At 46.8% G+C, this 13,432-nt stretch overlaps 1 protein-coding gene across 1 annotated transcript in view; it reads right to left on the reverse strand.

Moving 5' to 3' along the window:
* Nucleotides 1-2,157: 2,157 nt before the first annotated feature.
* Nucleotides 2,158-13,432, reverse strand: part of LOC146200087 (potassium/sodium hyperpolarization-activated cyclic nucleotide-gated channel 1-like) — a 52,978-nt gene continuing 41,703 nt past the window's right edge. Inside the window, exons 9-10 of the mRNA XM_084592269.1 lie at nt 12,677-13,019; nt 2,158-2,882 (exon numbers count right to left, since the gene is read on the reverse strand). Of these exons, the coding sequence (XP_084448395.1) occupies nt 2,693-2,882; nt 12,677-13,019 (533 nt within the window). The 3' untranslated portion in view covers nt 2,158-2,692. The remainder of the gene's footprint in view (nt 2,883-12,676; nt 13,020-13,432) is intronic.

The following is a 13,432-nucleotide window of genomic DNA, read 5'->3' on the forward strand; positions in this document are numbered from 1 at the left end:
CTCTTCTGAAGCCCACCATGGTGTGCGGTAGAAGTGTGCAGCCTTCGTCATAATATTGCAGTATATTACGCACAACGTACTCCATTAGCTTGTCTGAGCAGGAGATAAGCGAGATCGGCCTGAGGTTACTGAGGTTAATCTCTTTGTTGGGTTTTGGGACAAAAATCTTGATTTTTGTCCCAAAAATCAAAGCACCTGTCTCCCAGCACTGATTCAAGTAGTCCGTGAGAGCAATAACGTTTGCAGAAGACTTAGAGCGATTATTTCACCACTGGGCAGTTGCTTACAGGTCTGGAGTACCGCGTACTTCGACGTTATCAATAACGCACAATTTCACTTTAAAATACACAGCGTAGAGGAGCTGTGCGATATGCGTGTAGATCAGGTAAGTCGGACCAGAAATGGAGCTTTTGCCAACGAAGATAGTTTTCTTCAGGCGCACCCACTTTCCCACGTGTTTCCTTCACGTCAAGTAGCCCATGCACCCTTATCAGCCTAACAAAAACCATTTCAGGGCAAAAGCCACTCCTATACCTCTTCAATTGACCCTGTCTTGTACCCGACACAGCCACCTGCTCCCCGCAAACTTCTTAATCTCATCCCTCCACAGAACTTTCTGCAGCCCCTCTTACGCTTTCCTACCCTTGGAATCAAATTTTTTACCCTCAGCGACTATCGGTTATCCTCTCTTCGCATTACATGTGGTGTCCATGCCTCTTCTCTTCTCAATTTCAACTACAATATCATTAAATTCCTTTTGTGGCGTCACTCTGCTCCCATCCTGTCTGCTATCCTTGCTCACTACGTTGTCTTGAACTGTTTTCAGACCGTTTCGCTACCCATTCGAGTTTCTGTCCTGTAGCCGACCAGTGACTACCGAGTACATACACGGCTTCAACAATTATCAATTCCGGAATGCCAATAAACTGTCATTCATGACACGAGACTGCCTGCCAAATGCGCTCGATTCCCGCCAGTCATGTTCTTGTAGTTATTTCACTGATTATTACCTGCCCTAACTAAACAGGCCCATTCTCTTTCTACTTCCATGCTTGGCTGTCTATCGTAAAATGCTGTTCCCTCCCCGAAACTCTTGAACAATGCTTTAGTTTTCGGCATTTTTTTTTTAGGCGCCCCGTTCAGCCCTGTCTGTCTAGATATTTCATGCAATGCAATTCGTGCCATGATTTACTTAACAATGCATCATCAGCGAATAGTAGATCACTGAGATTAACACTCATTCCCAATTGTTCCTAATCAAGATTTTTTAATACCTATAAGCATGCAGTGAACAGCACTGAAGAGGTCGTCACTATGGAGTTTAAGAATCGAGGGACCCTATCGGTTAAGGGAATACGGTAATAGCGGGGCGCGAGTGCGCATGCTCAGAGTGATTACCACAATCCCCGCCCTTTCATCGCAGCAATCTGCGCGTGCTCACTGTTACTCCGTGATTACCCTATTTCCTGACTGATAGGATTACCCTATTCTAAATCTCCCTACCCTCTGCCTGACACCCTTCTTTATCGGAAGTTTGTTTACTTATAGAGGAATGTGGTGGTTTACAGTCGCTATAGACATCTATGTATCCACACACCCTTCGACACTCCACTCTTGTTCCACTATGCATGCAGACTGTCGTGGAATCGACTGAGCGTAATGTTCTTTTTTGTAATCTCTAAAATTTATACCAATTGATTCAAGGAAACCTAGCACTAATTTTTAAGAAACAGATTTCAGATATGGAGACGGCTTATGCGGCACAACTGTAAAAGTGTTTAGCACACCTGAAAGCAAATGAAAGGTAATTAGTAAGCTGCTTGCCTATTTCGGATAACATATCTCTAAAAGTTGAACATCTAATTGCAATTAAATGTATGTAGCCGGCAATTTGAAATAGGCATATGATTTTTTTAGAACTTCGAAAACGCGATTACCCACGCCACTTTGACTGAACAAATATTGGTTCTCTCGCACCCAGAGACGTGGGCTTTCGCAAAACTTACACTGAAAGGAACGACCCCACTCCATCGTGCAAGTCTTACACGAACTTGGCACAGCCCATGTCACATGACGTGGGCTGGAGCAGGGAGCCGCAGCGAACAGCGCAGTCTTTATTCCAGAAGGTGCAGACACACCGCGTAGCACATATGGACGCGCTTTTAATGAGACAGCGTTAAAATTTTTGTGACAAAGACTTCCCGCCGCCATCTCAGACGGAATTCCCTGACTGGTCTAGACAGTGATGACGCCAACGATGCCATATTACCACGAAGGACACTTTAGAGAGCAGCGCAGAGGGGTCGTGACGTAGCCATACGTCAAAGCTCCCACAGGTCTCTGCTGGTTTCTGCAGCAGAGTTCTGACGTTATTACAAACATCCTAACGCAGGCAAACTTCATTATATATTGCCTTTGAACAAATTTGTTAAGCCTAAAATAAAATATCGGTGGTCAGATCGTTTGTTCTCGGTACTTCCTCGACAATACATCCACCGCCAAGAATGAACTAAAAGGTGAAAAGGTGTAGGGCGTGTCCTTGAAACAGCAAAGCGTTGGAATGTTTTAATCGCAGTTAGAAAGCTAGAAAGTACCAGTGCGCACACAGAAGTCGCCATCCATAGTGAAACATCTGTGCGCTCTCCGAACGGATACGAGGTCAATTACACGAGTGACACCATGCGCGGCGTCCTCAGGACTGCTTGCAGTGTGCCGTGTCTGGTCGCCGCCCTTCGTGGTCCGACTCGGGGGCCTCGACAGCAACGGCGACATGCGCCGAACCTGCCGACTGTTGCGACGACTCCTCGTACTGACCCGTCACCAGGTACGTGCTCGAGGCACGGCTGATCTTCGATCCAGTGAGGGAGGGGGCCGCTGAAGACCTGCACGCACGCAGAGCAAGGAGTGGAACACCAACTTCTAGCAATTGATGGGATTATCGACCACTTCAAACGCACCAACCCTGCTCGGCGAATATAATTTTCCCGACGCCTCACCATTACCCCAGCAGTGCCCTATGGACGTGTTGCGCCATCTTGCATTTCTTGAAACTGTGCGTCTGCTCCAACGCCTCCTGTAATACCTTGAGATGTCAAATCTTCGTGTCTTCTAGCTCACCGTCCGCCACATTAGTATCAACTTCATCGACATCGTTCTATCCAAACGCAAAAAACCATCCTCAACATTTCATTTCACTTGCAGTCAAAGCTGCGATGAAGTCGACAAAGTCGCTTCGGTCAGTTGCAGAAACTTGTGCCGTTTAAGCACCCGTGTGTGCTAGCACTAGAACGCACATTCATTAGTATGTGCGAGTACCTCAGCGACCTTCACGTAAAATAGAATAGATATATCACAGCAATTGGGGTTTGATCCCACGCCAGAGCGAACAGATAGGCTTCGCTCGTCACTGTACTGCTGTGTCATTGCCATAGCCGAATACCCCACCTGTTTACTATCACTTTCTCGTAATGTGCACTGTACGTCACCGTCGCACAACTGTGGCCAATCAGAGAGCTAGCAGCATGACACGTAGGGGCGGCCGCCAGAGGCGGTGCAGGTTCGCAGGTGGTATAAAAACAGGGGACACGACATCTTCGAGCTGATTCAACGAGAACTATTACGACAACTGAAACGCCTCAACAACGAGCCACGCTTTAGGAAATATAAGCTCCACAAGCGTGCCCTGTGCTAGCGCACAGCTAAGCTAAATGAGCTGTAAATACTAACGCGGAAGCTTAAGTGACCTTGTTAAAGAACCAAATATAGAGGTTATAACGGTGGACTCGATGCCGCATCACGGGACATAACGCGTAGAAAGGAGAAAAACAGAGTTAGGGAACAGTGAAAGCCTGGCGCAACGCGCGCCCTCAATCAGGGAGGAGCCCACCGGAAACTATGGCAACGGATCATGGCTATCCCGTGATGCAACACATAGCACTACGTCATCAAGAGCTCTCGCGGCGACACTGTGCAACCCTTATGGAGCTGCCACTTTGAGACTGTCTTCCTGTTTGTTTTTATCTCCTGGCGGCTACGCGTACTTGTTATTATAGATAGTAACTCGCGTCATCGAAGCCTGGCACCTAGGTGTGTACGTCATTCTAGTTGTCACCCAGCCAATAGAAAGACGAGGGCACCGCTGAACCGCCGGCTTCCCAACCACAAAGCACAATTAGGGTAGATTACAACGCGTTTACAAGAGGAAAATACGCCGTTCAAGAACAAGTTGGAGCGTAACTGTTGTAAGAAATATATCTCGTCTTTTTTAATAAATAAACTCAATCGCATTTATTAAAACACGTGGCTATGTTTAAATTTGTTTTTGCGCATTAGTTCCGATATTTAAAACTCGTTATATCGATGTCCTTTCAAGCGAACGGTTTTAGTTGATGCCGCTGACAATCAGTTTCGCGCGTGCTTGACACCAATTAACGCGACCATGTGCTGGACCTTGGGCAGCGCTCAAGGCGCACATCTGACAGCGCCTCATCAAGTCACCTGTGAAAGCGCTGTAATGGCTGCGCACTTGGGGGAGAGAGCTTTGTAAACTGGTGTTATTGACGCTTCACGGGTTTTCATTTCTGTCCAATAAAAGAGACTACGACAAGATTATATCTTTGGAAGCATATGCATAGGACTATTTTCGCCGCGTTCAGCGACTTGTCTATTCGCACCACTGCGTTTAAAGATATATTGAAAAGCTAATTAGTGTCGCAAAGTTATTTAAGCACGAGGAACTAAAAAATGCTAACGGCACCTTAGAAGGCCTTACAACACTGACTTGATTTCAATTTCAAAGAACGCTCAAGGTTTGTTTGTTGTTGTTGTTTTGGGGGGGGGGGGGGGGGGGCAACATAGCTGGAAAACCCTTATGTGCCCTTACACAATACCTTCCAGTTTCTCAACGATAATCATCCTTAAACTGACGCCTCCTTCGCTGTTCTTGATAGTTATAAAGGAGGTATTGTGCTATGCCTACTAGCAGGAGCTGTTTTCCAGGTGCTGCCTAGTTTTTAAAGGTAATGTCTGCGCATAACTTCGCGAAGTCGTCACAGCTGTCGATCCCGTCTCGACCATGCGCGGGCAACGTGGACACGCTTCTCTAGCGATTTTATTACATCTCGGCATAATACGCATCAGCGCACTAAAGCTGAGCGAGATTCTTTTGAAATGATGCGACAGCCTTAATGCCTGACTCAGCATCCAAGAGCACTGGAAGATTGATCTCTATACCGCCCTCCCAAATCATACGGCCAGCTCCTCCCTATACTTTCTTATATCATGTGGTCTCGTTACATAACACAACCCTTCGAAATATCAGTGCCCTGTTATGTCAACTGCACCACCTGTCAAAGCCTCTTCTGGGGAAATAAAAGCCATCGAGTTACTAACTGCATGTCGCCTTCAAGTTGTGCATTCTTCGTGCGCTCATCATAACCTCCTGCTTCCACGGTAGCCACCCTGCAGTTCCTTGCCGTGGCAGCCACATTCGAGATGCGCCTTCTTCCGCTCTCGCCATAACGCATAAGCCACTAAGCCACGTAAACTGCCCCACACCCTTTCTACCTCCTCACTCTCCCCTAAATGTGAATGGAGGGCATCTCTATCTCTCCCCTCTACCATCTGATTGCCGTGAAGAAAGCGCTTCGTTCCGCTGCAACGTGCCACTGCTGACGACTTCTGGCGCTGCATAGTCCATCACGTATACGCAAGAAAGAATACTGAAAGATGTCCACACAAGTGGCACCTGATTCAGCGCCAATTGCAGGAGTCAATTCTTAATTTTCAACGCTGCAGCTCATTCTGCCAATGCTGGTTACGGCAGTTCGAGCTATTCTTACGGCCATCCCTTAAGCAACCTCCCAGAAGAACAGGCTTTGCTTTCGGTGGAGCCTCTGCTAGCTCAGCTTCCTCGGTTCTCCACTGGCGAAACTTGTTATGAATAACCGTTATCACAATGTTGCTGTTTTTCACTGCAAAACAGCTTAAGAACAAAAAGTGCAGACTTTCGAAGACTTATTGAGCAAAACAATTTTCCTGAATTATTCATACAGGAAACTGGTGTGAGTGACGATTTACGCCACTAAAACTACGTGTCATACAAATCACTCCGTTCTTCTGGCTTCAGCACGGCCGTGTTGTGTGTAAGGAAGGACCTTCTCTCCTATTTCATACAGTCAAGTGACTCTGTCGTCCCGGTGTTCGTGGCTTGCAAAGTGTGCTTTGGTAAGGTCTGTGCTACTGTTATAAGTATTTACTTGCAAGCATCTTGTCCCGTCTCCATCGATGCTCTTTTGAATATCTTTAAAATAGCAGGCTCTCATTTACTGATTTGCAGACGCTCATAATACTGCTTGGGGTTGTGACCACTGTGACAACCATGGAAGGGTTGTTGAGTGCACCGCAGAGAAATGTAATTTATGTTTTTGACGATGGTTCTCCGACCTTTCTACAAAGTTTTCGTTATTCGATTTGTACAGATCTGACTCTGTGCACACGTGGTCTGGTGTCTGACGTGAAGTTGGCCACAGACAATGACACATGGAAGTGATCACTATCCCATTCTGACAAATCATCCTAGCTTAAACGTAATGGTGGTCAATTAGGAAGCTTTTTATCACAACATACCTCAACAAGTTTTCCTGGATATTAGTATTGACGACTTCACATTGTTGGTGCAAGATAGCCTGAGTCGGGGCATCAACAATGTCCCCATACCTGATGAGTTCATAAGCAATGATGGAGATTATGAGCGACTGAGGGCACTTCGAAGGAAAGCGGAAAGAGATTACCGTAGATCCACGTCTTTAGAATCCTATTTTGAGGCTAAAAAACCTATTGGTTAATGCGTAAAGTCTACAGCAATTAGAAAAGGCAAAATGGTGTGACTTCTGCAGTATATTGACCCCACACTGTATCGTAAGGACGCACGTGCCAAGCCCGCCGCGACCGTGCATCATCATTACCAAGTTCAAGATTAGTGTCTTAGTCGGCCACGCCTGCCTCGGGTATAAAAGCGCTGTGCATTGACAATAAACGCCTTTCGTTCACTGACCCGTCTCGACTGATACACACACAATCCAGTACCAAGGATATGAAATATCGTTCGCTCTGTAAGCAGCCTGTTGCTCAAAATAGCCCTTTCAGAGCTCTTGCAATGGCACGGAAAAGTGTAGAAACAGTCCTGGTTGATGAGTTTTGTCAGCTTGTTTCTCTCCTGGCATTTCATTAGACTGCGAGGAACCTTTACCTTTTATTATTCCTCTCAGAATATGAAGAAAAAAAATGTAAAAGAAAGAGAGAGGGAGCCCGGACCAGCAAAGCTTTGCCAGGCTTAATCCAATTTAAGATAAAAGAAAAGGAGCTAAACGCCCAAAATACAAAAAAAAACAATTTAGATGAAAAAAAAACATAGACATAAAAATGTAAAAAATGTACATTAAAGATACAAAAAGAAACAAAGATCACAACTGCCTAGTTACAATAGACAGATATATGAAATGTAAAAAGGATAAAGAAAGAGTGAAAAAGCGAAAGAAAAGCACAAAAAGATAAAGAAGTCCAGGAAATAAGGAAGCGAGGAACCTAAAACTACATACGCGCAGCAAGAAATTAGTGAATGCTTCAATCTGAACATGCACCCCACCGGGGTGGCGCAGTGGTTACGGCGCTCGACTACTGTTGCCAAGGGTGCGGGATCGAATCCCGGCTTTGGCGGCTGCTTTTCGACGGAGGCAAAAAGAAAGGCGCCCGTGTGCTGTGTGATGTCAGTGCACGTTAAAGAACCCCAGGTGGTCAAAATTTCCGGAGCCTGGAGGGCTCCGGCAAAAAAAGGGCCACATAATGGGCCTTTACATCGCTTCGGTGGCCTTGTGGTAGAGCATCCGCCTCGCATTCGGGAGGTACCGGGTTCGATCCCTGGTGCCGCCGGCTACCCACCGGTTTTTCAATGGATACAAGCTTTCCACCGGCCTGGTGCTCGGCTCTTCTGGGGTGAAATGCTTGGGAAAAGGGGTCGCGGCCCAAATAGCTGCGCCGATGTGGCAGTGATTCGTTCCGCCATCGGACAACAATAGGTCCGCCTCGCGCGACAAAAGCCCATTATGTGCCCCTTTTGTTTCTATTTTGCTTAGTCGGCACGCGTCTGCATGAGCCCGTCAACAACTCGACGACTGCGCAAAGTCTCGAGTCAACACCCGTCTCGCGAGGTCGGGCTGCCGTCAGCCTGGGGTCAACTCATCACTGAACTTCTCGAAAGTTCCAACAGCCCCACATTGGGTCACAGACAACACATCGTCGAACTCTGCAAGTTCCAACCGATGGTAATCTCGAACCACCTTTACAGGTTGAAGTGTTCGAAACTGATTCCGTCCCGGAGGACACAGCGGAGTTAGCGAAGCTTCTTCCAAGCTCACCCTCTGAGGGAGCTGGGCGCCAAGGCCAGGCCAGGGGTTCGCTTGTACCCAATTTCTGCCGGTGGGTGTCCGGCGGTGGGTTTCAAACCAACCACCTCCCGCAGTCGAGACGGACGCCCAAACCACTCAGCCACGACTACGGCGTCTCTCATAGCCTGAGTTGCTTTGGGACGTTAAACCCTACAAACCACAACCCAATCTGAACATGCATATTTGGATTCTGTAGTCACAATCGGTCAACTTTTCAGTTCTCTTGCGTCGTGCCGTTCAAGGACAGCTGCTGGGCCTGATTCCATTTCTTATGGAATGCTTCAAAATCTTGAACCCAAGAACACCGCAGTATTTTTGGGGATATTTAATAATTTGTGGGTTAATGAGTTCGTTCCCCAGTCATGGAAGGTTGCGCGTGTCATTCCCGTTTTAAAGCGCTGTAAATTCCTTTTGCTTCTTGACTCCTCCCGCCCCGCAAGCCTAACGACCTGCTTATGCAAAGTGATGTAGAAGATGATTGACGCCAGGCTACAGTGATGGTGTGAAGAAACGGGAGTTTTTTTCTCAGTTCACGTGTGGATTTCGTCATCGTAGGTGCACTAATGTAGTAACATGTGTAGAGCATGAACGTAGTAAATGTAATATTACCATTGCAGTATTTTTGGGAATCAAGCGTGCGTTTGGTATTGTTAGCCACATTCATGTCCTCTGAAGTTTACTTGACCTCGTCGTGAGTGGAAGATCGCTACGTTGGATTTCTGGCTTTTTAGATGGCAGGGAAATATTCACACACACGAGTGATGGAATAAGCATGGAACATAGCCTCATGCAGGGCAGCGCGCTTAGCCGTTTTCTTTTCACCTGTGTGATGGCGGACTTGCTACGGACTCTCCCTTCTGGTTTACGCTGTTCACTATATGACGAAGTCTGCATTTGGGTTCCTGGCAAAACGGCCAACTTCACTCAGCCTACCTTGCAAGCAGGCTTAGATGCAATTGACGGCACTTTAAGAGAGAGATGGCGATGATGCTCTATCATGCAAAAACAGTTTTGCCTTTCAGTCGAAAGAATCTGAAGAATTTCCGACTCTGCATTAACGGTCAACCCTTAATGCCGGTTAAGCAGCACCGTTTTCATGGGTGTAGTTCTTGACAAACTACTCTCTTCGGCTCCTCATATAAAATTTATTGAAGACCAAAATGAACACTGTTGTGAACGTCCTCCGCAGGCTTGCAGCTTGTTGGCACGGTTCTTCGTCATTACTGCTCACAGCTCACAATGCACTCATATAAAAATTGCGTATTCCTTGCCGATCCTACAATGTCTGTCCCGAACCTCAGAGGAACGCCTGCAAATATTGTTAGCTAGGGGTCTCCGTGCGTGTTTGGGAGTTCTTCAAGCAACTTCCAGCGTTTTGGTAATTCCTGAGGCAAGGCAGCCTTCGTTTGAAGTGCTACGGACAACAGAGATCTTCAGGCATATCTTCCGCCTGATAACCAAGCCCGAAAGGCACCAATTACCTTCCGCGCTTGATGAACGAGATGGAAGTCGTACCCTTCAAGTTTTTAAACAGCATCACCAGCTTCTTCCAAGTTATGAATATCGGAAACAAGACACAGAATATCCCCCATGGCTTTTAGTTACCCCTGCAGTGTCGAAGGGATAATTCGAAAGCGTGACGTGATGACATTTGCTGCTAAGCATTTAGCACTTTACCAGATACGCAGTATTCAGATTATATTCGTGTGTATACTGACAGTTCCAGTCTTCAAAATCCCTCAACGTCTGTATTTGTGATTCCGCACATGAATGAATGACGGTTATGTAAACTAGTTCACGCTACAGAATCAACGAATGCTGAGATTGACGCTATTTCTTTGGCTCTCCAGCTCATCTCATCAGTACACGACCTGCGTATATATGTGGGTAACCTTTGCGACTTTCAGTCTGCACTGAAATTTCTTGACAGCGCTAGTTCCATACCATGGAAGGCTAGACTGGAACATGAAGTTCTTAAAGAATTTTCCAAGGCTACCAAAAAGAAGCGTATTATAGTTTTCCTGTGGACACCCGGACAATGTCTCATTCCTGCTGGAAACAGAAAGGCGGATGCGGCGCCTAGACAAGCGCACTCTAATGCCCTCTCTTCTGACCTTCAGTTCTCGAGAAGCGCATTGCGCTACTTATTGAAGTCCATGCGTAATGAAATCAATGAAAGGATGTGGTTGGAACCAAACCAATAAAAATTCAGATCTACATTTCATCGATCCTATGTTGCGGCTGAATATACCGATTTCTGTTAGCAGTTCAGAAACGCTCCTGCACCGCTAAGCCCTTCCTTCATAGAATTGGCCTAGCAGCTCACGGCCTAGAAGTGTGTGTGTGTGTGTGTGTGTGTGTGTGTGTGTGTGTGTGTGTGTGTGTGTGTGTGTGTGTGTGTGTGTGTGTGTGTGTGTGTGTGTGTGTGTGTGTGTGTGTGTGTGTGTGTGTGTGTGTGTGTGTGTGTGTGTGTGTGTGTGTGTGTGTGTGTGTGTGTGTGTGTGTGTGTGTGTGTGTGTGTGTGTGTGTGTGTGTGTGTGTGTGTGTGTGTGTGTGTGTGTGTGTGTGTGTGTGTGTGTGTGTGTGTGTGTGTGTGTGTGTGTGTGTGTGTGTGTGTGTGTGTGTGTGTGTGTGTGTGTGTGTGTGTGTGTGTGTGTGTGTGTGTGTGTGTGTGTGTGTGTGTGTGTGTGTGTGTGTGTGTGTGTGTGTGTGTGTGTGTGTGTGTGTGTGTGTGTGTGTGTGTGTGTGTGTGTGTGTGTGTGTGTGTGTGTGTGTGTGTGTGTGTGTGTGTGTGTGTGTGTGTGTGTGTGTGTGTGTGTGTGTGTGTGTGTGTGTGTGTGTGTGTGTGTGTGTGTGTGTGTGTGTGTGTGTGTGTGTGTGTGTGTGTGTGGAGGGGGGGGGTCGAAATTGAGGATGTGGCTTATCTGTGATTGGACTTCCGTGTGCATTACTTCAGGTTACGATTGAAGACAGACTTGAAAACTCTAGATAAAAGAACTTTCAGACTACGAAAGCTATTAGGCCGACATGTGCACTGCAGAAGCGAGCACTTGTGGCATTTGTAACATTCAAAGAGGACCAACGCATCCTTTGGAACTACTAATTTACCACATGTGACCCAGTCAATATTAGAGCTCCTCCCTTCATGTGAGTCAATGAATTATTACCATTCTTATTTTACTTATCCTGTGTTAGCGCATGCAAGATCATTATGACTTGTTTTACTGTTAGTGGGTTTTTCAATAGCTTTGTTATTCACTTTGTTTGTTCACATCTGTTATGTATATTATAGTATGTAGTACTCTGTGAGTTGCACATACACATTTAAAGTGTTTATATTGCACATTAGTGTTACCTCTCCTGACGCTTGTACTTTGTTTTATACGTTGTACACTGTTTGTATTTGTGTATTGTTATTTCGTTGTGTATATGTTATGTTAATCAGTATATCGTCAGCTCGGGTGTTTCTAATAAATTTGGTGAAAAGAAGTAGCCGATGCAGCGATGCGGCACCAACCTCTCCTTTATTGTTCACGTAGAGAAAAAAGAACACTTCTCGCGAAATCTCGCGAACAGATATGGCGCATGCGAGATTTTTACCATGAGCCAAGAAAGTATTTCGCCTTTAAAAAATGTGCCGTGGCTTAGCTTCGCGGTTAAGCTGATGGCCTTAGGGCAATGTACGTCTTAAATCCCTTTTCGTGCCCGTCCGTCCTGCTACGCAGAAAGTGTCTCGGTCGTATTCAAGAACTTGATCCCGCACTTGTCAATACTCTTCCTGCCTCGTCTACTTCATTAGACGTTAATGTTCTCAGCTCTTGCGATATAGCGATCGCTTCGACACAACCCGATGTTCTTCATTAACGCCAGCCGAAGTGCGCGGAATTCCTCTACATATACTCGAGATTCATGTGTCTCGCCGCGAAGCTTCTCACACATTATACTGCTTCCTAAGTCAGTTGGCTTTTGACCTTTGATATTGACCTTTGGCCCTGACCTTGATTGTTGGAGGGACATAGCTTCCCAAAGTGGTGAAGTCGAAGCTGTTTGAAGGTCATCGGAAGCGCACGGTGACCTTGGCTTCACCTCAAGCAGTTAAGCTATCGCTTAAAGACACAGCGAGATCTGTGTGCTTCAAACACTGTTCATGGCCGTTCATCATGGCCATATCAAAGTGACCTTGAACGTCGCACTGACACTCTGCCATTACAGCTTGAGAGAGGACCACTTACTTTGTCCCAGCAGTGGGTCCGGCATCGAGGACACTGACGGCGGGTGACGGCTCGTTGTTGCTCCGATCCTCCGAGGACGGCGTCACGGCCCCCATGCGCCGCAACTCGGGAAGCATAAGCACGGACGAGGGCCTGCGCATCAGCGCTTTCCTGCGCTCGCTCCATCTCCGATCCTCGCGCTCCTGAGAGTTGATCTCGAAGAGAAGTGTCTGGAACACTCCCCGTACAGCCGGGAAACGGTCCAACACCTCGTGGAAGTCGGTCGCCAGCAGCGTCAGGATGTTGCAGTGGCTCACCGCCACCACGTTGTCCTGGCGAACCTTGGAGCCCAGCAGGCACGACTCTGCGGCATCACCACAAGGACTGAATAAAGGGAGGGGAAACAAAATGGCGTCCGTGTGCTGTTCGATGCCAGTGGACGTTAAAGATCCCCAGGTTGTCGAAATTATTCGGCAGCCTTACACTACGACACTTTTTTTCTCTAATTCCGCTTTCAATCCTATCTTACTCTCTCCTTGCGGCGCGGTTTAGGAGTCCGCCGAGAATTGTGACAGTTACTGCGCCTTTCCTTTAATTCTTTAAACGAATCTACAACCAGACCGTAACGGAACAGAAAAAAGTATAGAGAAGGGAGGAAACAGTGACAGATACTAATGAAAGCTAACACCAATGGCATTCTACAATCCTATTGTATCGTTTCGTCGAAACAGTGCCCGTAAGGTTTACGACAGTGCATCTACGTATTTATTTATTTTA

This window comes from Amblyomma maculatum, chromosome 2 (assembly GCF_055883805.1).
Source record: "Amblyomma maculatum isolate TAMU_Amacu chromosome 2, ASM5588380v1, whole genome shotgun sequence".
In the NCBI taxonomy this organism is placed as follows: Eukaryota; Metazoa; Arthropoda; class Arachnida; order Ixodida; family Ixodidae; genus Amblyomma; species Amblyomma maculatum.